This window comes from Thunnus maccoyii, chromosome 3 (assembly GCF_910596095.1).
Source record: "Thunnus maccoyii chromosome 3, fThuMac1.1, whole genome shotgun sequence".
Classification (NCBI taxonomy): domain Eukaryota; kingdom Metazoa; phylum Chordata; class Actinopteri; order Scombriformes; family Scombridae; genus Thunnus; species Thunnus maccoyii.
This window is the reverse complement of record NC_056535.1, coordinates 19581170-19608974: the sequence shown is the minus strand read 5'-3', so window position 1 is coordinate 19608974 and position 27805 is coordinate 19581170. Positions and strand designations below refer to the sequence as shown.

Below are 27805 nucleotides of genomic sequence, written 5' to 3'. Positions count from 1 at the left end.
CAGAACTACAAAGACCGCTCTGTGTGCTGTGCTGGCAGAGGAGACAAGCTCTTTCATTTTAGAGTCGTTACAACAGCCTAAGACACAGACCCAGAATCACTTTCTGGCAATGAGAAGGCGATGCCACCCTCCCCCTCTTTCTGCTTCCTCAACCCCAAGTATTCATAGTTGTCCCAGAGTTGGATTTCAGCGAGTGCCAGAACACACAACAAAGATAACAACATGATTTGTAGCATGAGGATCACAAGTGCCCAGGCTATAGAGAACAGACTCATCTCTCTGAACACATCCAATACTCTCACAGACCCACTCACATCGATGACAACTTGGCCACAGTCTCAGTCACCCACTGCTGATAATATAAAGTCTCTATTCATGGACTGATGAGATATCCTGATCTCGGCAAACACACAAACATCCACACATAAACTCACTGCAGATAAGGTCAATCACCTGTCAACCAGCCCACTATCCATCTACATCTGAGCTACTGTTGAAGCAATTAGTCAATTCACTGATAAGTCATCTGAAAATTGATTGCAACAATTTGGATAATCAAGTAGTATTTATTAAAGCAAGATCAAGCAAAAATACAAAGTCCTAGCTGTTTTTAGCCTCTCAAATGTGGTGATTTGCTTGTTTTCTCTGTTTAATATCAATTGAATATCTTGTCAGACAAAACAAGCAATACCAAGATGTTGCCTTGGACTCTGGGAAATTGATAGACATTTTCCCATATTTTCTGACATTTTATAGGCTAAATGATGAATCAAAATAATAATTGACAGATTAACAATAATGGAAATAATCATCACTCTACATTAAACTGTTTCCTATAAAGAGGATGGCAAGTCATCAAACAACACAGTAGTGCATCTTGAGTGTGAAGTGTGACTATCTAAACTGGCAGCAACATTAAACAGAACCAAATTCTGTGAAAAACTGAATAAAACATAAAAATACTAAATGTTTACCCAAAACCCCCCAGGTTCAAACCCCTCACTGTGATGCTTCTAGCTTAACTGGGCTCCCCATTGAACACTACTGTTTGTGAATGGGAAGCACATGAAGGATTATGTCTTTGTCTACATCCTTCCCAGGGAGTTAGAAGTGATAAGGGCCACACTGAAAGGAGAGTGGACTTGTCCAAAATGAGAGAAAAAGGGAAAAAAATGTGGAGAAGTATACAGCAAAAGCATTACTGACACCCAACTTCCTTTACAAGCCTGAGGCCAAGATAAGTCACATTATAGACTGGCTGATAATACCTGCATACAAGAAGAAGAAAACTGCTCGGGGGTAGCTCTCTTTAGAAAAGCCAACAAAGTACCACATGAACTCTGCATGAAATGATGAGCTGAGACAAACCAGCATTTATCCAATAAACACTAAAAAGAGCTCAAAAGTAATTCATCACAGTTTAACAGAGAATGAGACAGACTATAACTATGAAGACACTACGGAGGAAAGCTTGAGAAGACAAAGCAATTTAATTAAAAGGCAGTTAAAGAAGAGGATGGATAGGAGGCTTTGGGAATGGAGTAAAGGTAGACAGCATAGATGAGACTGACAAATGAGCAGGAGAAGGAGGAGGAGTATGACGACGCAGAGACACTGGGGGCATGTGAGAGGACTGAGCATGGAGGGCACTGGAAAAAGTAGAGAGGAGAAAAAAGTAGCGGGGAGAAGGACTCACATGAGTGCCTGGCAAATTCATGAATATTCATTACGGGTTATCTGCCAGTTTGCAGATATATACAGAGTTCAGCTGCAAGTTCATCAGCTACAAGCAGAATGAAAAGCGGTAATGGAGGCTTAATATTTAAGAGTGTATGAGTTGGAATGAGTAACACTCAAGTGCAAGCTGCAGGGAATTCAGTGAACAGCAGTGGCCAATCACTTGTTTTGTTCCTGCCCTCTGCATCAACACACTGCCAGCAGATTAGTGGTTCGTTTTACTACAAGTAACGGCAAATATGAGTATTAGCAGACTGTCTTATAGAGGACTCCCACTTCAGTGGAGAGCAACCTCCCCATTAAATGACCCAGTTAATATAATTATTTCCTAAGAACCTTTTCTAATTATGGCACTAAAACCAAAAATAGAGTATCACTTTTATATGCTGTTAATGTACAATGTTAGGTAACTAATTTCAAGGTTGAATTAACTATGACTGATCTTTACTTTTAATTGTGTAAATCCACACCAGTTTCATCCTACTGTAGGAAAACATAAGGATCACCAAAGTCCGTAGGACTCATACTCATACTCTGGGGACCATGAATGTATGTACAAAATTTCATAGCACTCTATGTAATAGTTGTTGAGATATTTTAGTCTGCACCTGGGCTGGGTGATAAAACCAAAATCTCATATCCCCATATGGGTTATTTCATATCCTGATGATGATACCCATCCCGATGTAACACATTTTAATTCAATGAATAAATAGTTGGTCCGTGCCCCTGTGTGTGTGCAGCGCAGCAGAGGAGAGACAGACAGTGGTGGAGAGTTCAAGAGTTGATGACAACTAAACTCATTTACTGTAAGTGCAATAAAAGCTTTGCGACTAAAAAGCCAAGAAGAATAATTTATCAATGTAATCCGCGCAAAAGATGGAAAGACTCCAAATGACGAAAAATATTGCTGTAAAGAGTGTGATTTGCATCACAACAAAATAAACGATCGAGCATAATACGAAACAATAGACATTTTTCTATTATCACACGATATATACCGTCATATTGCACAGCCCTAGTCCGCACCAAAGTTGTTTGTAATTGTTTTTCTCAATTCAATATCACTGTAAATTTAACACATTTTGGTTTTATGCCTAACTGAGTAGACAAGGAGAAATATGACGATAGTATTATAGTAGGCTTTTGTTCTTGGTGCAGTCATAGAGACTGTTTTTAGATTCAGTTATATTCAACACAAACCCATTTTCTGCATGGACAGCAGGAGCTGGTCTTACAAGGTCATCCCTAGTTGGGCAATGAGACCCAGGTAAGCTAATCTGTGTGGACGAACAGACATCTCTCAAGGCTCCAAGACGACTGAGTATTACATTTTTCATTTTGCATTCAGTTGAGACAAGAATGTTCACTTGTTTTCAACAAGCCTAAAGGGAACAAGCTAAAAAAATCCATTCAAAAAAGCAGCTGTCTTACAGAAAAACAAAAACCGTCCTGGCACATTTGACTTATTGGAGAAGTGAGTGAAGTCCTGCTCAGGCTGCAGGCAAACACATTCAGCGCACTCTGTGGAACTTAACTCTTGTCTGCAAGAAGCATCATTCTGACTCTGAAGTAAAAGTGGCAAACCGTCACATAGCTGTTGAGATATTTCAGTCTGGACCAAAGTGTTGGACAGACTGAAATTGCTATCCCTAGAGGCATGCTGCTAGCATGGGTAAAAACCTGCCAACCAGCTATTTGCAGAATCTCACTGCAGCTTAAGTGGGGAAAATCCTCAGCAGAGGATTTTTTGAAATGACAGGCACACAAAGTCTACACTTTTTAGAAACAGGCGACATTTTAAATCCATTCTGCTATGTCTACACTCAGCGTCCTTGGGAGGCCTATAATCACAAACACTGTGTTTCACATCTCTTCGTCAGAGCCCACTGCCACAGCATTTCGTCTGTGGAGACACGCAACACATCTCAGCATACGCAAGCATCATGGGCCATCACTTGTCTCAGAGACTGCCATGGGAGAGTGATTCACTGGCCGGGCTATGACATGATTCCTCCTTTGCTCTCATCTTGGCCTGCTGCCCCCACCCGTTGGTGTCACGACTGCTCACATCCAACTAGCTTTTACAGCCATTTAAAGGTTAACTACCTCTGGGCGTTGATGACACTGAGCAGAATACACAACAATGATTCTGTTGCTATTTAAAGCCCTGTCACAGCGTCCTGGGGGAGATGACAGACAAAACCATATCTGACATTATTTTATATATACATACATGTGTATAATAATTATCATAATTTTCTTCTTGACCCCTAAAGAGGTTAATCTGGACATACTGCCTAATTTTTGCAACTGAAATGGGAATGTATGTGGATTGGATATTGGTCCAATACTGACTCAAATAGCTGGATCGGGTACTGGTGACAATAGGCCGATCTGGTATCGGATAACATTATTTTAATAAATAACAATTCATGAAATTTATATCTATGTATTTATTTGTTACATTTTGTTTTACAAAGTTAGGAAAGCAATATTTAAGTCAATCCTGATGTTGCCTTACACATAGAAGAATGATCCCAGTCTCTTCCTCCCAGTGAGGCATATAGCTTATTAATCAAACACTGGTAGTACTGGCAGTACTCGGTATCGGCCAATACCTAAAGCCCAGGTATCGGTATCTGTATCGGGACTGAAAAAGTCAGATTGGTGCATCCCCAGTATTTTATTAAATCTGAATCCAGCAATGAATCTGATTACTTATTAACAAAAGTGCTGAATAATTTAATGTTTAAGAACTAAGATCGTCATTCAAGGGATTTTCAAGATAGATTATTTTGTTTTTATCTGTATGACATTGGTCTTAGTGCTTCCATTTTACATCAACCTATTGCTGGCGGCTGAAGTCAGTGCGGAGGTACCTTAAACTGCAATGCCACTGACGGCCGCTAGATGCTGGCTCCAACGGTCTCCCATTCAAGAATTGTCAACTTCTGTCTAGAAATACTGAACCAATATTTTTTTTCAATGAGTCATTATGGTCTCAACTTCTAAATTGAGGCCCTCTAAGTGTGCTGGTGGTCATTTTGGAAATTATTGCTCCCTTAGTAAGATTTGAAGACTTATAGTAGCCGTTGATTGACAGTTCGCTCACCTGCTTCTCTTTAGTTTAATGCTACTTGATAACAATATCTGCCCTGTTAGCAACATTTAACTAAAGTATCTAACATAAGTGTGCCCCACTATGGAGGGTTTTAAGGGCCGAAACTAAATATATAAATACATAAATAATTATATAATTAAATGCTTAAATAAATGAATAAATATATAATTATATAATTTAATGCTTAATTTTCACCATAAATAAATAAATCACAAATTAAATGAGACATTAAATATATAAGTGTTAAATTTATTTATGTATTTATGTGACTGATCCAGTCATTATAAAATTCAATGTTTCCACTATCAGTTATTTCTGTTTTTGTGCCACAGCAACCCCTGGTCTTATGTTACCTTGCATTAAAATTCCAATGATTTCACAGAATTTGATATTAGTGAAAAAGACAATTTTAGGACATTGCACACTGATCAGGCTCAGTCTCCGCGCATGCTTGTGCTTGTCTGTGGAAGTGAATACACGTTATGAGTATTTATGTGAGTCAGTTAGAGCAAGGCTTAGTTCACCCAAGACACTCATTTACAGTATAAGTGGAGCTGTTTTTTCTTGCTTTGTTTTTTTTTTTTTTTACAACCCACTTGATTCTAGTACATTGCCCTCTGTCAGCAGGCTATTATTAACTGCCTCCTCTCTTTTCAACCAGCCTGACATCGAGCCTTTCTCTATCCTACTTTTATTGACCTGCAGATAGCGACAGTCTTTGAATTATTTCATGCAGCCTCTCCACCACTTCAGGTTTTCAGTGGAAACAAAGCCTGGCATTAGCTTACTGTATCACTACATGCAGGTTCTAGTGGGTGAGTGTCTACAAACTAGCATCAGTAGCTCAGGTGTTTCAGCCAGCCAGAGCCCCCCCCCCCACCCCTTTTCACATGCAATGCAGAGAGCGATGAAGGAATTTTACATGGCTGGATACAGTACAGTATGTTATTGCCTGGAGTGGAAAAGTAGGTCATCAGCCTCGCAGGGAGCAGCGGAGCTTCAATGCTTTGCTCTGCAGAGTGGCATGCTTACTGCACTCTGACTGTACAGCCAATGTTAACAGTGTTTAATCCCTTGTTATGTGTGCTCACAAGCAGTATCAACACATTTATGTGACCTGGATGCTTAATACACTATACTCCACAATTCTACATTCAGAATTCCTGTTAAGTACCTTAAAGCCACTGCAGGAAAAAGAAAAATCAATGCAGCACATCAAGCAGAACATAATGTGTCAGACAGTGACGACATAAAGAAAGTGACAGTAGCTTGACAGCCTTTAAACATATTTTTTTTAATCTGCTGCCTAAATCAACAGATTCACCTCTGCAACTACAGCTTTTGCCAGTGGAAGAAAAGCAGATAACAAGTAGATAAACAAGTCTAGCTTTTAAAGAAACACTTCCAAAGAGGACACTTCCAAAGAGGAGAAACAACAGAAAGACATGTGGAAGGTCCTTCTACATTAAAAAAAAGTGAAACACAAATCAAGAGCACACTGAGAGCACAAGACAGACATAAGAGCGGCTGTAACATGACGTACACAATGCAGTCAATTACTACTGCCTGAGGAAGAGCACTGAGCTTGTAAGAGGTGTATAGAGAGAGTAAGAGACTCTTCATTAATGTCTTCTAATAACAGAGGCACACGCTTCTTTACTTTTAGACCTCAGTGCATCCTTCAGCACCATTGATCATCCAGTTTTAAATGAATGCCTATTGGCATTGGGTAGGTGTCACCGGCACTGCTCTTGACTGATTCGTACTTACTCCAATATAACGTTCACAGTCACCATTGGCAACTCATCCTCCTCCTCAGCAAATACAGCACATGTCCAGCCACAAGACTCCATTGTTTGTTTAATCTTTCCTTTCTACATGCTCCTTCACGAAGGTGTAATAATGCATTAGAAAGAGTAGATATGCATTATTTTATTGCTACACCACTAACACCAAACTGTGTGTCCTCTCAAAAGCAAATGATCCACCCGACTCTTGACATTTTAAGAAAGTGACTTCATGATGTCAAGTGCTATATGTCTTGAACCTTATTATATGTCAGCGATAAAAAGTCTGAAGTAACATTTTGCCATTTCCAGCAGCAAAGAGGTCTATCTGCCAGCATTAGATAAGTGGCCAGAAATGTGTGAGTGGTTTTTCACAGTGATTTGACTTTTAAGGATGAGGTTATGAGTGCAGAATTGTCTTGCATCTTTCATTTAGAGTGTATCAAATGTCTTTTTTTTTTCTCAGCCGACTTTATAACCTTCATACAGTAGTCAAAAATTCAATTTCACATCTTCTGCTTGTCCCCAGTATGGATGATGGTACTACAGTAGTGCTGCACAGAGACCTTATCACCCCAATTTTGTCTCTGCTGGACTGGTTCCCAATCAGTTTTACAAATGCCAAAAGGATTTTATTATAGTTCAAGCTCAGGAACGTGTGGCCCCTGGCTAAAATACTAACTTCTCTGCTTTTAACTTGAGATTTTTTTGTACTTGTGGCAGTCCCAGTATGTAAGACTTTTAAATTTCTTCATCTATGAAATAAATACATATATATTTCACTAGAAGGGATTCATGTGGGAAGAGAGAGGGGGAAAACCAGAATCATAAGCCTCCACAGGAAGTAGAACAAGAGATATTGTGGTACATTCCAAGACATGGACCACCAGGAGGCCCCATATTAAATGCATTTCTACTAAAAGAGGGAAGAAAACAGACTCCAGAAATAATCTCACTGCAACAAGCCTTCATGTACCGTTTCTTCTTTAAATTTTTAATGGCTATCATGTTAGCAAATGCTAGCATGCTTCCATACGATCACAAATGACTCCCCTCAAGCCAAAATTATACTTTCCATGTCTGCAAGTATGCAAGGGTCCGCTAGGGTCCGTGTGACATAAATTTCGTCATCTGAGGGTGTACGCATAGGCTCTGTGTGGACATCAGCGTATCTCCAATTGGTTGTGGCCACTATGCTGTCTTCCTGTAGATGCCCATCTACTGTGCATGTGTGGAACGCATCCTCCAAGCGGACTCCAGAAAGTAGTATAAACAAAACTACTACTATCTGTGGTGTCCGCAGCTGTCCATGTACGCCTCCACTCGGGAGTGTATTTGTGCCTTTAGAGTCTCTCTTTAGAACCTCTTTTTGTCTACCCACCAGTCCAGTATTGACTTGGCTTTTATATATTATTTAGTCTATGAGCTCCTAAAGAAGCTTGCTAGATGTTTTACTTTTCCCTCCTCCAGATCTTTGCCGGTTTGTATGGACAGGTAGAGCATAATCACATTACAAGGAGTCATTGAGCATGGTCAAGCTTTTGTTGACTTTTCTTTACTTGTTGTTATAACTGAAGGCTCAGTTCATTTGCATTTCCCAAAAAAAAGGCTGTGGCACAAGTCAGTTTCCTATCTTATTTTACAAAAAACAAAACCTTAACAACAGTGATTCCAGTGTGCATGAGTCACAGATATCAACCATCTAATCCCCTAGGTATGACTCTGCATATGCTGCTAGCTACAAAGATAATTCAATATGGGAACAGTTGCAGAGGAGTCTCCTTGGATAACATTCAGACACTGATCTAGTCATTATTTAAATCCTTGGCTCAGACACACAAGCAGGGAGCAAAAAGTTGCACTCATATTACCTTCAAGAGAAGCTTGTGCACAAATGTACACTCCACAATACATCACAATTCAGGCCAAATTGGCACCAAACCATTTATCTCACGCTAAAAACAGGTCCAGCTTCTAAATGAGTCATTGATTCCTTTAAAATCCACTAATGGATTGTTTTCTTGTTGATTTGTTCTCCAACAAGGTGCTAACTTAAAAACTATGAAATAAGTATAACTTTAATTTTAGTTTGAAAGAGGATCTCTCATTTTAACCTGCTGGGTCCATGAGTGCTCACGAAACATCTGCCAGGAGAACTGATTCCACACTTTGTGCTGCAAGTGACAGGTTGTCGGAAGTATTAGATCAGGCAGAACATGCACCATTCACCTATGGTCATTTAGAACCAAATCGATATGTACTCAGCCTTGCTAGAGTCCCTATTAATTACACTAATCAAGCAAATGTGTATTGATCACTGATAACAGCACTTGACATTTGGAAGCTCTTGATGAAAGCTGAGGAACTGCTATTCCTACCCAGTTCAATAAGCAGGCAATCAAAGAGAAAGATGTTGCTGTGGGGTTTGTAAATGGAACATACATATACAGTACCAGTAATGTACATGCGCATATAACTTTTGACTGGTACTGTACATGTGAAACCTGTTCTTATCATTAATGCATCAGGGCTGCAATACAGCAGTTTTCAAACAAAAATATAAGATATTTCATTGATAAAATGATCTCACCACAAGATTTACACATTTATTAGCGTAAACATTTGCCTACTTAAAGCACAGACAAGCCAGTACAAAGTCAACCCAGAAATATATGTTCTCCAGCACTCTTGGTGTTTGGCCAGATACAGTACCGTAATCACAGGGCCGTATTCAATTTATTGCTTTTAGTATTTAGTATTTTAATGTATTACATACTGAGTAGATGTACCACCAACTGATCATGAAGCCAAGACATCTATCAAATAAACCTAAACTAAAAGATAAAATCTATTCAATATTAGCATCATGAAAAAGATACCCATACCTCAGCAGTTGATACTCCTTTACTCTTCTTTTCAAACAATATATTTCTGACTCGTGTTTCCTTTCTTCCAGATTGTCTCATCCGGCTCATATACAGAGCTACGTCCTGATAACAACCACAAAGGTATTCTTTCTCTCTCTGCCAGTATCACAAGCAAACTCTCCCTTCAAAAAGTCCATCTTATGTGATGTGTCTCCCTTTGGCACGCTGTGACATATTTGGCTCATATGTTTCGAATATACTGTAAATCCATAAGGCCTAGTTGTCATTACAAATTAAAATTGTGCTAATCAAAACTAATGTGTCTCTTAATTAAATGTGGCAGCCACAATATTCTGAAAACTGACTACATGGAACAGAAGCTTCCCACACACTGGACTCTTAGACAGGATTGCACCAGCCGTTCATAAGTCCATCACTAAATTTGTGTGTAAAGTCCTTCCTGAGTTCTTAGTGACTTCTAACTAGTTTTAAACTAGTGATTTTACTAAAACAGGACAGGTTTCACCATTAAAACTTCAGAAATGTTTTAGCTAGTAAACACTTCAGTAATGTGTAACTCAGTTGCTAGGAAACATCTGTAGTGCTGTCCAATAAGGAGCAACCAACTGGGCACAGGAAGTCACTGTAGCATCACAAGCTATAACATAATTTCCAAAAGTAACAGTTTTAGGGGCCAAAAGATAAAATAAACTTAACTGCAAATCCTGTCTGAATCTAGGTATGACTCTATTTTATTTATATCTACATACCCTGAGAACTATGTTTGTTTTAGAATCAGTAGTATTCATGCAGTTTACACTGAGAGTAAAACATGCGATTATGCTAAACTAACCGTTGTTATTTGGTCATATAGTCGAACGTTACTAGCATAAAGTTTTCTAGTTTGAGGTATATTGTGTTCCTCCTGTGAAATTTCAAGTGTCAGGTCAGATATGTTAGTCTTGTCAGTTGGTTCATTCAGCCAGTTTGCACAACAGTTCCACCTGGCAATTAGTAGGTATAAATATTTAGTAACAACTAATCTCTAGGTAAGATCTAGTTTGTGTGGTGCAACTGGTTTTATTTTAGTGATGCGTAAATCTCCACTTAGTAAACACTAGGCTAAGTTTGAGCACCTGTCTCTTGTTCCTGAGCACTGCTGGGTGAAATTTGAGAAATTAAGAACAAACATAACTTACAAACCTAGAAAACTAAACATTGAAACCTGATATTTTGAGATACTTCCTACACTCTCCTCTGCTCTCCTCTAATCAATCCATTGCACCTTGAAAGTGATTCCTCACATGTCATTTGGTGCTATATAAATAAAATTGAATTGAATTGAATTGAATATTAAACCATCACAGTTGGTGTTTCCCTGCTTAACCTCCCACCTCTCTATGTTTCTGCATATCAGCTTATACCATACCATGCACACACACATCAGCCAAGAGATGACACATCAGGAGTGTTGGGCAGGTGCTGCAGTGTTACTGGGGACCTCATGAAACCATCAACCATTCTACTGGCACACCAGATTGTCAGGGTGAGTAGGGGCCCTGTTTACCTGAATCAGTGGCACAAGCGCAGAGTGCTGTTGCTCCAAGGTTTTATGTGCTCATACAACCTTTTACTGGAAATGCTAAATTATTATAGCTCTAGTTAGTGAAGGCATGCAAAATCTAGCAAAGCAAAAATGGCTGAGTGGTAAGATAGTGAGTTTAAAAGCTAGGAGGCAATTTCAAATTGAAAGATGCAACACAGGGGAGGATAGTATGAGTGCAGTAAAAGAAATCCCTTGTGGCTGCTACACAGCTTCACCTTTGAGAACTCAGTCAGAGTAATTTATTAAACTCACCTCTGCAGCTGTACAGTATGTGCTTCAGAGTAATGGTGAAGGTTGGGAAAAAAATGGCTATACACAGTCAATCTGTTAACTTAAAATATCATTTTTCATAACATTCCCACGTGGCCATGAAGTGCTTGCCGTGTGTTATGGCTAAATGAATGGTAGATGTTTCATTACTGCTGGCATCACGGCTGATATTCGGGGAGAAAAACGGGATAATGTGCCACTTCCACCTGTAAAACATGTCTAAATGTTGGTATATGAAGGTCTGACCTGGCAGAGCTGGTAGTGAAATGAGGGGTGGCCTTGCATGTGCATGCACTGGATAGGTTGCCATGGTTACAGCACTGCATTACCTCACTGAAATGAAATTAAGAACATCAACACATTTACACGTTTGCGTGGGTCGAAAAAAAAAACAACAAAAAACTATTATTCTAAAGCAAAGACTCATTCAGTAACAGCTTTTTTCTGTGCTCTATTTTTAAATTCAGTTTGTTGTGTTTTTGAAGGTCAACACTGATGGGATGAAGACTGAGGCTGGGAAGAGTATTGGTGGTATTCATCTATTCAGTTTTATTGGCAAGTATTTATCTCAGTTGCATGATGTTAAATGCTGAATGAGGTTGCAAACAGGACCATAAGGGTATTTTCTCATGTGTGTATGGCTTTGAATTGAATCCTTATTGACTGCATTCACCATTGCCTCTCTAATGATCTTTTCATGCTGTAACTTTCAAAGTTATCACGTAGTAATGCAGGATGACTCTGCAATCAGTCTGAAAAGCTATCCAATAAAAGCAGTGAATAATGGAATATAAAGAGCACTATGCAGGTTACATACAGCTCAATCAATCAGCTCTATCAACAAAAGTGTGATGATTACCTCCATTATTTATTAATCTGTTGATAGTTTTTACGATTATTGGATTAATCATCTAGTATCTAAGTGACAATAAAGATCCGGACATGTTGTGTCTACACCACTAGACCACCGGACGCCCACCATTGGTTTTTGAGTTTATAATATGAAACAGCAGGTAAAAGGGGTGATCAAAGTATATTTTAATGGGTAGTTATCAGCTAAAATAAACCAAATCTAATGCAGATTAATGTACTCTTGACAGCTAGGTTCTACAGTGTGAGCATTTCGCTGCATATATGAGTAAAAATGAGAGTGTTGCAAATGATTTGGGTTCGCAGCTGCAAGCAACTCTGAGTTTAGACATCTGGATTGGTTAAATAAACAAATTCAATAAGCTCCGATACTAACAAATCTGTTATTGAATCTGTAGACTGCTGGCAATAACTTCATATTTACTGTGCACACATGATATTTGGTATCAATATTCTCATCTTCCAAGAAACTAAATAAGCATATTTCAAATCATTGAAAGATATAAAAAAGACAAACTGACACTGTTATGTCTTCATCTTTTATGCAGAAATCTATTTTGTATGTTTTAGACACCCAGGCCATCGACATAGTAATAAAATTTGGCTGATTTATTCAGGGACACCAACACTCAAAGAGCATGTGTGCTGTATTAGTGCTACTACCTGTCCATTAATCTGGAGAGTAAGGCCTCTGTGTGTGTTAAATGTCATCTGGGTTGCATCTGGAGATATTGGAGATCAATAAACTGTTAACTGGGTTGAGTTGCTTCGAGGGGAGCACTAAAGGACGCATGCCCTCATTGGTTTCACTTCACTCACAGCATCAACAACAAGAGACAATGACAAGTTGCCAACAAACCACAAATACATGATCATTAAAATAAGAGTCTGAAATCCAAGATCTGAGACAAACTAATCTGATAATACATCTAATCTAGTCATTTACAACATATTTTTCTGCATCTATATCATCTCAAATCATTCACACTGTGTTATCAATACTATTTATTATCACTATCGATGTATTTCCTTCAGACGTCAAAACAATTGTGTTTAATAATTGATGTTGGCTGTAATCAAACCTGTGGAATAATACAACCATTAAGTTTTATAACAATTTAACTGTAAAATCTACTGCCAAGTTAAACTCACACATGATAATGAAACACAGTTTACAGTTGGAACAACAGTACAGCTCTATAGCGTCATAAACAGGAGAAAAAAAAACAATGGATGAATGATAGATTAAGGCATGAATAATTGAACAACCTCTTTGCTGGCGAAATAAGATCTATTTCTAAACACACATTTCTATCTCAACTTAGCAGAGTTAGTTTTATTATGCAGAGGTAAAGTCATGTTAATGACATCCTGACACCTGCACTGGACAGTTATGCATTACTGCTAAATTAATGGCACATTAATTCAGACTATATCCAACCACATTAGGTCTCCCACGTGAACTTTTATACAAAGTAGAGCAATTAAAAAATGTGCATGGTCATTTTATTTTTATACTTTCTGGAGAGAGCGATAGGGCTGTTCCTACATGGTTATCATATTCGAATGTTAAGACAAATACGCTTCAAATAAACACCTACAGACAGGCATCTTGGCCATTTTTCTCACTCTTTCTTATACCACAATGCAGAATTTATAAGTTTTCACATAAATGGGAAACTGTGTCCAAGCTTTTTACTGGTACTGTATAAACTGTATAATGTATATTTTATACATATAATAAAGTAAAATGCTGGTGTGTTTAAATTTGTGTCATTTACTTCACACAGTTCTATAGTACTTCTTTTTCCAGTGTGTGGCTTTGTTGTGATAACTCAGTGATGTATTTCACTGAGGAATGTTCATGGGGTGTGGGATCACACTGCCTTTGGGAAACAGTATCACGTCATCTTTCTTTTTTGGATAATTTGCTTATCTATCTGGCTCTAAGTCACAATCAGTGCCTGTCCAAATAGGTTTTTCTAAACTTTATGTTTCAATAATGTCACCATTTTAATTAATTAATGCCATTTTTGGCCACATGTTAATAGTTAATGCCATCATCATCATAGTTCAAACAACCTCTAAAATCTCCGACAAGGCATTAATCTGCAATGTACTCGAAAGAAACTAATGATCAGCCATACAGGCTTAGGTGGCAAAAAATATTCAAGTCACAGTCAGGTGGTGCTTACTGATTTTTATCTTTATAATCCTAAAAAGAGAGAAACATATTTTCCAGCTAATCAGTGGTATTAAAGGTCTTCTCTCAGTAGTAAGATTGAACTTTTAATCACTAGGAAAACTCTCTAAGGTTGTATTTGTAAGACTTTTAGTATGTTACCTCTTAATTCTTTTCATCTGGAGCATCTCTTTAAAATATCTCAACTAGCAGTAAATATTGACTTATTTTATGTGATGAAAAAAAAACGATCACCCACTGCAAATATGTTGGTGCCTGCTGTTTTCGCAGAACGAATAGAGTAAAAAAAAATACTGTATTGAGTGTATCATTCAGTATGAATATAACCATGGCAACCATAGCAGAGACGAATGGAGACAAGGCTGGTTCATCTTTGTGAGTTAGAATCACTGAGCTATTACACCGAAGTATTCCAACTTCATTCACCAAAGATTCAATACCTTTCTTTTCAGACACACACTTAAAAACCTTTAGAAAACCCAGATAAGGTTTTTTTTTTTATTCATTATAACATGTACACCTGCTTCTAAACTGCAGTACTGCAAAGGTATGTTATATCATTTGGCCAGTATTATGATACAAAATATATGTGGTCAACTATTGTATATTTTATGCACTTCCAAATGTGTGTGCATGTATGCGTGTGTGTGTGTGTGTGTGTGTGTGTGTGTGTGTGTGTGTGTCTGTGTGGAGGGGGGTGATAGCTATGCCAGGAATCCACTGGGAGGCAAATCAATGAATGAGCTTTAACTTGATGCATTGTGCATCCTGACCAATGATCGTAAATGCAGTTGCATGTACAATTCTGGATTTTCAGCAGCTGGTGACGTAAGGGATGTGGGCTAATTGCTCCTCCAGACACATTAACAAGAAAGAGGAGAGAGGAGTCTTTCCACTGCTTTATAGGACTGTTATTGTCCCTGCTCCAACAACAGCGCAGCAGAGCTCCTTCACTGATGGGACCGCCAAAGTTAAAATTAGTAACACCCGGACTTTTCCCACTATGACAAGTCAAAATATCTGCTGTGAAAAATGCAGATTGCAGAGACCCAGGTTTTGTTTACCAATAGTAGTACAGCAAAATTAATAACGACTGCATTAAATTTAGGTGAGCCAGTACTGTCCATGCTGGCTAAAATGAATGACTTACTGGGACACTTCATGGAACTAAGCCCTTGCAAACAAAACCAGTTCCACCAGTGTTTTTTCTGCTACTGTATGATGAGTCAAAATGTCTGCTGTGAAAAAGAATACATGAACATGGTGAACATCACGGCACTTATGAAGATTATTGTATTGTAATTGAATGGAGATGGTGCTTTTATAACTGTGCTGTAGAGTCTATGATCAACAGCATTTCATTGAGTCTGCTACTTCTGCAGAATCTGAAATATTATAGTTCCACCTTAATGATTTCAGCTTGAACATTTGGGAGGGCGTGACCCTGTCTCCTGCTGGACCGACCTGATTGGTAAAAAAGGTATGTGTAGGCAGTCATAATGTGAGGGGACAGAGAGAAACCCTTTTTTTGTTCCAGTGAACGATTTCAGGTTAAAGCCAATAATGAATACAGGATTGTTGTGGAGAAGTTCATAAATCAGATCTGATCACACTGACATCGCATCGGCCCACTGATCTTTGTGTTTTGACATCTCTGAACAAGTCACCTTGGAATTTGGCACTTTGTTATGGGATATATACAGAAGGTTATAGTCTCAACAATTAACGGTTAATTGCACTATAATCAAAAGATTAATCAATAAGGAAACAAATCTTTAGTTGCAGCCCTACAATAAAGAAAAATATTCAGGCTTTATCTAATTGTGAGGTCTTTGTACCTGAGTGCTGTATGTTTCTGTGTGAATGAAGTCGAGGTAATGCTTCGATTTAACAATCATGATTATATAATGGTTCCCTTTTCAGCACTCAAACTTGTTTTCTACTGAATGTTAACCTCATGTGACGTCCCTGTCACCTCAAAACTGTCAAGTTTTAATATTTACAACTTCCTAGATATCTGATGTTATTGATTTCTTCATCAGAACTGACAACATGTCTCCTGAGTCTAAATTATGACAGAGAATCTTCACTGTTTCCAATTATAATTGGGCCCTGATTCATTTTCAGGTAATCACGTGGATTCATAAATATCTTGAGCAAAGCCTTGTTTCTCCCTTATTCTCTGCCTCTGATCATCTATTATCTCTACCTCTCTTTCTTCATCTCAACATCATTCTCATTCTCTGATCATCCTCCACCAGACTGACAAGGTTCTGGAGCGTTTTTGCAAAAACCAATTAAGAGGACAAGGTCATATCAAGTTACAGAGTCTGTTCCATCAAGCACCATCTACGTCAGCTGACTGTGGAGTCAAGTGTAACTAATGTGAATGGATTGATGTTGACACAGGTAACATCTTGATGAGTCTTTGCCACTGGCTGAGGCACTCTTGCACTCTTCAACTGTGAGAGAGGTTAAGTACGATGTGAAAAGATGAGGTGGGAAGAAGATACAAGAAGAATTCTGAATTATTAATGGGGCTGATAATGGAAGGTGTGATTGGAAAATAAAAGATGGGGAAGGATCAGATTTGTCATCTGCAGCCCTAACAGAAGATGAGGATTGAGAATGAATGTGGAACAGACTTTGCACAATGTTTGCCAGCTGTTATAAATATGTCACTTAATTAAACACAGCTCTCCTCTAAAACTTCCATTGTAACTTCAAAGACTGTAGAAAACTGCCTGATGACAACTGCAGGTATCACAAAGTCAACAGATACATTTTACCCCTACTGCAGCAACAGAAAATGCAGAGCATTGATTATTCGATTTGATAGGAAACAACTTTGCATGATGTGTTATTATGCTATTACAAATTGCAGTACATTTTCTCAATCAAAATTTTATGCACTATGTGATGAACATGTCCAGCCACTAAGATAGATTTAGCCATTATATTGCTGTGTATTTGAAAAAATCTGTTTCCACCCATAATAACATCTTTTTTTTTATAAATTTTCCATTGAAATCAATTTTTTAGGTCTCCCCTCCACTCAGAAATGTGTTTTGCTTATTGTTACTAGGTTGTTTGAGCTTCACTGTGCAGAATGACATATGCATTTGACAGCAGAAGACTGTTTTCACCTTCATCTGATGAAGGGGTCGAGTTTCTCTGTGTTCAACTTAAAAGTTTAAGACATGTACCTACGAGCATAATTTGTGAGATCACAACTAGTTGGGAGTCATTCGTGGTCCGGTATGCAACTTACACAAGTGTGATGTGGAAACTTGAAGCCTCCAGTGCAATTACACTAAACTTTTCAGTGAAGTAGGAGACATCTTGTGTCCCGCAGTTTTGAAATGAACAATATTTGCATATTCATAGATAAGAATTTCTAACAAGGGAATTTAACTTTTTCATGGAAAAACCATGTCAGACACAAATTAGTATTCAAAGCAGAGCATTTCATATTTAAACATGTCTGGAGGGGATTTTTGATAAAAACACAATCAACCACTTGGGTGTAATGTGGATGGACTCACCTGCGGTCAAACCCACAGGGAACTATCACAACATTTTCAGCTTTTATGAGCTTTTTTGCTTCTTTTAGCTTGTTTTGATTTTATGTATTGCGTTGTATGATTGAGCACCATCAAAACAGGTCAGACAAATGACTAGCGACTAGCTAGTGAAGAATGTCAAAACACTGAGTAAGTTTAAGCCACAATTCTGATAGAATTATAATGTTGCCTTGAAGCTGCTAGATGTTTAAGTAGACATTCACTTGTAAACACGTTTTATAAGATGATAAAAGCTGTGTGTTTGGAGTTTTTCTGCCCCCTAATGGCCAAAGGTATTGTTATGTAAGCTTCCTTTCCAAAGAAATTAACAATGTCAAATAAATCCTCTGATAGAGATTTTTTTTTTTTTTTGGTAGCAGCATAAAAGACTGACCCCTGCTCAGAGAATATCAGGGATGATTCAAGTATTTCTCTTAATGAGGAAGTTTGGCTTGGGGTCACAGTGAACTAATGAGCTGAGGAACAGCACATCTTTCAGGCTGCGTGTGTGTCTGATTTTGAGAATCATGTGAATGAGATACTGCACACCTATATGGGGAAGAGCATACATGTGTCTGTGCAGGCTTGATATAGTTGGAAGTGAGTTGTGAATATTTCCTGAGGCAGGATGGTGGTTTGTGACATCCTGTTATCCTGTTTGGTATTTGTGGAAGTGAGAATGCCACACATTATTTGGTTTTTTCATGTTTGTTTTTTATCTAAATGTTCATGAAGCTGATATTAATTTTTTTGCTAGCTCTGAGCATCCTTTCTTTCAGTGACTCTAATTTAGCAGGGGACAATGAATATATTGTCTAATGTAAAATATACATCAATCTCAAAGGGGTCTAGTGTGCAACATAGTTTTCATGTACTTATTTATACACTAAACAGTCTGTTCCCTGTCTGTGGGTTGTAAAATGTATAATAAAGGTGAAGTCCTTAGGATAAAAAGGACAAGTTTGAACATGAACAGTCATAAACACATAACCCTGAATATTAGTGACATTCTCACTTCCACAAATACCAAACAGGGTAACAGGATGTCATAAACCACCATCCTGCCTCAGGAGATATTCAGAGCTCCTGTCCCACTATATCAAGACCAACACAGACACATGTACACATCTCATTCACATTCTCAAAATCACACACACACACACACACACAGCCTGAAAGATGTGCTGTTCCTTGGCTCATTAGTTCACTGTGACCCCAAGCCAAACCGCCTCATTACGAAAAATCCTTAAATCGTCCCTGATATTCTCTGGGCAGGGGTCACTCTTTTATGCTGCTACCAAAAATAAAATAAAAAAATCTTCACAAAGGATTCATTGGACATTGTTAATTTCTTCACACAAATTAACTCTCCACCATTTAAAAACATGTTTTTTTTAGCTTGATAACAAATGATTAAAAAATGTATCCTATGTGTGACTGCAGTGAGGATCAATTTCTTGCTAGTTCAGCACATAAACACACATGTATTTATTGAGGACTTAGTGGTATTCACCAGAGACGTGACTAACAGTACGTAAGTATATTCTTTCACTTTGTGGGTAGTTGTGAAGTTGTCATCTTTGGATGGACAGTCTCACCCTGAGCCCTTGTCTCTGTCATGTGAAGTGAGTCATGTCTGTGAAGCACTATTATTATCGTCTGCCTGGGGTGGGAATTAGAGATAAGCTGCAGAGGAGGCTCATTTCAGGAATGAAGGAATGAAGTTGAAAAAAAATAAAAGCATATCCTCACTTAGCTTTTTTGGATGAAGAAACTGCCTCTCAAATATGCCTTTGTGCCTTTAATATACTTGCTACTTATGTAACAGACAATAGCTATGACTCTACATGTGCTGAAATAATAATTATTTAAGACTGTAAGTAAATATTCAAAATCAACATTAAAACTGAAATACATTTTACACTTAGTTTTATGGAGCAAATCTGTACTCAATCATGCTATTGAGCTAAATGTGATCATACTGCTTTGATATATTGAACGATAACAATCCTGTACTCATTCACTTCTCAGGGATGAAAATTGTTGCTCTGAGGGTTAACTTCTGTTCTGCACCTTAATTGGTGACAGTAGACTTCGCCTTTGGCTGCATTGCTTTGCATTTAGATTAGTCTTACCACTGCTATGCAGTCAGGACCTAAAAAAAAAACTTTCTGAGTACTGTATGACGATTGGCATAGACTTGCTTGTAGGGATGCAGTTAAACTTTACAAGCAGCAGCAAACCTCTAGTGAACTTTCTTTGCCCATTGTTTTGCCTCTCAGGCTACAAAGGCTAACACCTATACACTCAGAGGTTGTACTTGCAGCCTAAGAGGAGGACTGCAAAAAATACTGCAAACTCATCTGCATGTTTTTTGAAAAAAAAAAATCTTTAGTTTTATTTACAGTCATTCTCCTTAAAAGATATTAGAATTTAACATTAATTAAAGATAAGGCAGTAAAGTACAGTGCTTAGTAAAGGTGTCAATGCAATATACAGTATATCTATCATAAAGTATGAGAGGTCTATCAACAAAAACTAAATGTGATGAGTGTGAGCATTTCCCTTTTTTATTTCCTTTTTTATTAGATAACATTGATCTGGAAATCTCCATAACCAAAGTCATTATATTTTTTTTGGAAGAACCTCTGACTTCATGTCACTTGTGAAACCAAACCTATGCCCTTGTTCAGGCTAATGCTACTACAATTAGTTGATTAATCAGTTGACAGAAAATTAATCTGCAACTATTGTGATAATCAAATAATCATTTTTCAGTCATTTTCAAGCAAAAAGTCAAAATATTTTCTTGTCTGTTGGTCAGACAAAACAAGCAAATTGATGACATCACCACAGGCTCTGAGAAATTATGAGTGCCATTTTTTCACATTTTTTTCACATTTTATTGACCAAACAATTAATCATGAAAATAATTTGTGAGTTGTAGCCCGACATTACGCTAATTACCAGTTCTACTTCACAACATGAAATCATTAAAAGTAAACAACTGGCGAATACTAATGTTTCAAAATCCTTTCTGAATACAGCAGGAACAGGAGTCAAAACACTGATGATCCTCACTTCCTGAGATGTTGCATCATAGATTTGTGCAACGTGGGTTTTTGTTCCTGGTTTAAGCTCTGATAAAGACGTGCCATCTAGTCAGGCTGTTACACAGATAGCTCTCAAGTCTGGCGCAACATGGTGCAATCAGTGTTTTCTTACAACACTGAAGGGTAAGAAAGGAGTTTCCTATGGCCCTGTCAACTTTTCTTCCAAACCCTGTGCTGAAATATGACGCACTCAGACTGGCCAGTTAGAGGACATGTGGGCTGCTACATACATCTATCAAACATCAGAGGAGTAATTTGATGGATTTTGCAACCTGAACTACATCGTTTGCAATGACAGACTCATTCTGGAAGGAAAAAGGGAACAGGCTTTTTAGTTCCCCCAAGAACCCTTGATGACAAAACAACAAAAAGAACAACATTAAACTGAATGCTGCAAAGTCATTAAAAAGTTTGATGCCTCCCCTTTCAAGTTTCATTGGCATCAAGTTACTTATCTTCTCTTTGCCAGAACAAGTTGGCACCTTCTCATACACAACGAAACAAATACAACCATTATGTCATCTACATTATGTTCTCAACTCAATCTTAAAGTAAAAAGTCAATAAGCCTCTTGCATGTTCCCAGTGGTGTCAGGAAATGGCCACTTGGAACTCGCAGGAGGATGTTGCCATATTTTATTCATTTAGTGACTGTATTATTCTCTGTTCAACAATTTTGCACTGAAGTGAATATCACAATGGGTGGTAAATAGTGGCATGGCAGTGCAAAGCCGAAAAATTACAGTCATTGTGTGTTTATATCAAATGCAAAAATGATCACATTTTTTGTCAACTTCTTTCACCGATAGAGCTGCAATTGTGATGCTTTATTCCAGTTTGTAGCCAAGATCTGTGTGATCAAATTCCATTGGACATCTTGTGAAATATTTAGGTTGTTTACGAAAGCATCAGGCCGTGTGTGCTGTTAGCTCTCTGAAATACGTCAATGTGACTTTTCATCCCTATGCAAGTATACTGTTTTTGCTTGTAGTTGATAGACTGGTCAGCGGGGATGCTTGATTTAATCATTCCAGTGACTCTATTTGAGATGTCACATTGCATGAATAATTGATACATGTCAGATTTAGGACTGAAGTGAGCCATGAAAACAAATCTTGGGAGAAAGACAACCAGAGAGGTACTGTATTGTGATAGGACAGATGGACTCCAAACTGCTTCAATATCATATTCTTCAACATGGTAACATTTATAAAATAATTCATAAATATAACTATCAGATATAGATACAGGTAGAGACCTGAAAAAGACATGATACATAAACACTACAGACTCATAAACTCACAACTATAGTGTTAATTCTAAGATTGTTGTTACACCAAATTGTATCTAAAAACCTGTTCTGATTATTATTTGTTATCTTGTTGAACATAAAAAGACACACTGACAGTCCTGGGTGATATATTTGAAGTCATTATCATTATACTAATATTTTTTATTCATATCATGATATGGCAAATATAATCAAAATCATACAAAAAATATAAAATAATGAAACTGTTCCACTGTTCATATGTCTATAACTAACTAATTTCATTTGTTTTTAATAATATTCTCTCAAAATCAATAACTTTTAACAGAAATTTGTAGAATGATGACATGATAAGATCATATATCATTCACAATGTGATTCCACTGAAAGTCGATAAATAATAATATTGAAATACAGTCCAGCTTTAATTTGCAGACAATCTAAAATGTTCCAAAAGAATGATGTCATACTTAAATGTGCGCAATGCAAATCTCATTTAATAGTGTCAAATCAAAGTGGGTGAAACCATTCATTGTGCATCAGCCACCAAACTTGTCAAGATATTACGGTTTTATCCAAAAGTGTCTTTTTGCTACTGTAGAAACTGTTTAAATAAAGAGGAGAGGTTTTATGGTCATGTGACACCATAACTACAGAGTCAAACCAAGAACTTTTGGTCCTCAGATAACAGATTCTGGTTGATTTTGTTGGAGATTTGCTCTCATGAACAGTTCAATTAAGACCTAAATTAAAAGGCAAAACACTGTATTATTAATATCAGTTCTTGCTAATTAATAAGGGAGTCTGATTGCAGCCAAAACACCTCTGTCTCTTTCTGCCTTCAGGTTATCAAAACTTAACAACTAACCATCTTGCAGCTCTCCAACACTTAGCTGGATCCTGCCCTCTATTAACAGCTTGTCACAGCAAGATGACACCTGTCCAACTCCACCCGCCCCCACACCCTAGCACACACAGTCATCCTGAGTTTTAGACGGTATTGTATCCAGGTCAGCCGTCAGCTAGCTGAGCTTAGTGCACATTTAAATGATAAAAATGAGGATGAAGACAAATCAAGAGCAAGATGGCAGCAAACACAGACAGCTGAATTGGATAAGAGGGAAAGTGATAAATTGGTAGTGAGTGGGAGGGAAGGAGTGTGTGTGTGTGTGTGTGTGTGTGTGTGTGTGTGTTTTTCCAGTTCCATGAATCTACTCAATAAAAAGTGCTGTTTTCTCTGTTTTCTCAACAGACAAACAGGATGTGTGTTTAGCAGTAGTGATGAAGTGTAACCCTGTTAATGTTTATATCTAGTCAACACATTTGATATATTGAATTAAGCTTTCTGGGCAAAACGCCAGCTCAGAGCTCTGAGAAGCTGTGCAGCATGTTGACATGATGGTATCTGACTTATCTCCAAGTATATGGACTCCTGTGTTGACTAATTAATAACATGGTTACAGGCTGTGTTTCAGTATGACTTTGAAATTGCTTCTTTCTCTGTGCTATAGCTAACATGATTTAGGCCCCTGTCTAGTCTATATGGAAGCTCTATCCCTGTATATGCGGTGCTTTATGTTATTATGTATGATTTTGTGCTTGATAAAGTCCAAACTTTATTTCTATTCATTACAACTTGCATGCGAGATTTTCATTTATTTCATTTATTCATATTTCCACAACAGCATCATGTTAAGCTGCTTAGTTACTGATCAAATTATGGCATTATGATTCATGGTTTTGCAGGATTTCACTCGAAAACTGTGGAGATATTTCTTATCTGCAGCAGCAAACAATAGTTTTAGTTTCTGAATGACGCATGAAGAGCAATGAGATAAAAGGCTGTAACAACCTACCCAATAAAAGCAATTTCACTTCTCTGGCTGCTTTCTCTCCGTCCTCTCGGAGGTTTTTGTCAATCATCTTTGACCTCTCCGCGGCCGCCTTATCCTCGGCGCTCACCGTACAACCCATGGCTCCAAACGCAGGGGCGCACCGACCACTTGCGCAAAAAAGGCTTTAGTGCTGATGGTCTCAGCGTGCCAGCCGATGCCAGGAATAACGACTGAGCAGCTCCTGCTTCCAGCACTGCCGTCTAGAGAGGAAAACAGTCGATTCCAGAGTTGTTACCCACGCGTAAAAAGTCAATGTTGGAGCTCAGCGCTGCGTAAGATGCCTCCAAATCATTTGTTTTTTTACACCAAATTTCAGGGTGTTAGCGGCGGTCCATTTCGAAACGTTCAGAGCTTTCTGTCCATCATCCATTCACAGACTGAGATGCCTGTGCTCGCTGCTCCCTGATGACTGGCTCACTTGTCTTCTCGGCCTGGTGAGCTGCGCGTCTCTCGAGTCCTTTTCTGTGCTCAATTAGGGCTCGCGCGAAAATCCTCGGATATCCCTGTGACAATTGGAAGAAGCTGACCAATCGTACCGACGTCACTTGGACAACTGGTCGCGATAGTCCAATTAAAACAGGTGAGCTCTCCGCGGTGGCTTGTGTGGAACCAATTAGAGGGGAAGTCAGCGAGGCGTGATTTGCGGAGTGCGGTGCGCAGACTGCAGTGGTCGCTGTGCCAGCGTCGTTCCTCTGCATTTCACAGGGATGCAGCCACTGAGACGACAAAACGCAACATTATACGGCAGCCTGAACTGTTCACACTGACTGACTGAACCGTGCTGGGGCGGGTTTATGTGTGCAAAGACGCAGGATGGGCTGTTAAAAATGGCTGATGGGTCTTTGTGTCAAATGTTTATGAAATATCTTGGCACATAATTAGGCTCATAGAAGAATTGGCCTACAGCGACCTCAAATGGACATTACTAGATATCTTCTCTGGTTGTTGGCAGTTTATAGATAATAAACTTTATTATGTAGCACTTTTCATACAAGAGGTGCAGTTCAAAGTACTTAAGATAAAATCAAGCAATTTAGAGTCAAAATACTTTTTTTTTTATTAAAAGAGGAGAGACGTAGAATAGTGGGCAGTCAAAAAATAAAAAGTGTAAGAATATTGCTTATTTCTTTGCTTCTGATTACTGTTTGTTCCAGCTGAAATTTATCTCAGCATTTTATTAATAATTAAAATACAATATAATTTAAGCCTACACGCTACTTTTAAACCTAACCTGCATTGTTTGACAGTAGTCTTAAGGTTAGACTTAGTATGGCCTTATTTATATTTGTAAAACATAGTAATGTTCAGATTAGGGCAATGCAGTGACATAATGTGTTCAATGAAAAATGTTCTTTGTTTTTTTTCCTTTTAGACCCTGATAGATTCTGCTACATTTGTTGTTATATGAGTCAGTAAATATAACAGGACATAAGATTGGAGTGCCAGAAAGACACTAGCCTATGTGTCTTCTCTGCTATTTTGACCATAAACACCCTGAAGTGAATTAGCTGTTTATGTGTTACAGTAAAAACCTGCATTAGTCCAGGTTTGGTGTTTTTTTTGTAAACACGGCTCCACCTTGACAGATACAGATCTTCTTTTAAGCCCTGTACAAAAGTGTATGTGTGTGTTTGGGGTTGAAGATGGTATATTCCTACAGTACAAATGTCTCATTAATGTAAAAACATGGTTTAACTGAAATCTTTTCATTGTATAGAAATTAATAGCAACTCACAAAACTCAAATGATTGAACGTAAGTTGCTTTGTTCATTAGTATATTTAAATAATGCATTAACCAGAAATGTGTGCTAGAATCAATTTGAGTCAAAGGGGAAATGATGACAACAGAGACAATGTAAAAACATCTACAATTATTTTATTGCCAAACTAAAACTGTCCCTGCTATGTACATTTTAAAAGCTACTGTAAATATGCATCACAAATATAAAAGGTTTACATTTATATACATTATTTATATAAAGCCACATCTTATTCATCAAAATTCATATACCTTGTTATTCATTTATAGTTGTTTCATTTCCAGAGATTTTGAACAACAGCTATAATAGAATATTTAATAAATTTGTTTAGGTACACGAAAAAATGCATAATTGATATAATGTGCCTGTGGTACCTATTTAAAAGTTAAAGGCATTTCAGAACAGTAGGTAGTAAGTTGTTATTTTGGCACAATCCCTTAACGTGAAGAAGAACCCCTCACTAAACATGACTAAACAACCCTTCATTTACACCACAACTACTGTGAATATGTGAAGCAAGGGACGGACGTTGACATGTGTGCTAAATATTCTGCTGTTGTTCATAATTTATCTGTAAAAACACCTTGATCAGGAATCAAAACTGCTAAACAAACACAACATAGAGTAATATATATATAAATAAGATGAGAGAAGTAATGATTCACACAAGTCTTTTCTGAAGACTGAGAGATGTGATACAATATAAAACCATCTTTGGGTAAAAGCAGCAAATATTTGTCTATTAGTCATAACATTTCTCTAAGTTTCTCTCCAGATTTAAAACTGTTTTTTAAACTTAAAACTAATTTGTGTGTATTTCTACATACTGAAATGCTCATGTAATCTATACAAAGTGCACATATACTATATATGCAGTTTGTCAGTGTTATTGTGTGTCTCAAAATTCAAAGTAATCATCCACATCCCTCAATTAAGCTCAACATGAATGTGACACCACAGACTGAACATCACAACAGTCTGAAACATTATGTTATGTCTTTATAAGAAGTACTTCATACTACTAATTAATATCATAACTACAGCACTGAGTGAGACTTTGATTCACTTCACTATCAGATACCAAATGTACAGTATTATAATAACATCTATGTACGACAGTGTGAAATGGAAAATCTCTGTGACTGTGCAGGTCACTACACCAACTACAGGATGGACTGGACAAAAACAACATGCAGGTCTAAATATTCAACAAGGGTGAAAGAAGAAGAAAATACAACAAACCAGTACAGCAATGACGTTACCATAGTATCACAAAAGTGTATTATACCTTCAAATTATTCAAAAAAGCTTGTTAAAAATCATCTTTACAAATTCACGTTGCTGGCCTGTTCAAACCCACATCTTTATTTAAAGGATGTGTTCGCCAAATTACAAAAAAGATAACAATGTTTTCTGACTTACCCCTGGATACCATATTTTCTCACTTAATAGAGAGAAATGTCTTTTTTTTGTTTGGTTTTTGTAATTTCAGCACATTGACTCTTTAAATTGTAGTTTACCTAATCTGAGTATCCAAAGCAGCCTTGAAAAATATGGCATATTGAATTTGGATTTTCATTCAATTTAAGCAACAGTGAAGAATTATTTCCGAATTTATAGAAGTCTAATGACTAATTTATGAGGAGAAATTGACACTTTAAGAGGTTAAGAAACTGGACTCATGGGTGAACTGTGAGGGTAAACTTGAACTGTACTTGGTTTATACTCAAGGTCACAGGT

The 27805-nt window shown here is 37.7% G+C and overlaps 1 protein-coding gene across 3 annotated transcripts in view; it reads right to left on the bottom strand.

The window, feature by feature from the left end:
- The window catches only part of gnai2b (guanine nucleotide binding protein (G protein), alpha inhibiting activity polypeptide 2b), a 42367-nt gene extending 17187 nt beyond the window's left edge, over nt 1-25180 (bottom strand). The window contains exons 1-2 of one of the 3 annotated variants that reach the window (XM_042406939.1): nt 24266-24352; nt 11638-11724 (exon numbers count right to left, since the gene is read on the bottom strand). In XM_042406939.1, coding sequence (XP_042262873.1) covers nt 11638-11701 — 64 coding nt within the window. In that variant the 5' untranslated portion in view covers nt 11702-11724; nt 24266-24352. Of the gene's footprint in view, nt 1-11637; nt 11725-24265 lie in introns of all 3 variants that reach the window. The other 2 variants (XR_006095525.1, XM_042406938.1) reach the window with 2 other exon arrangements.
- Nucleotides 25181-27805: the final 2625 nt, after the last annotated feature.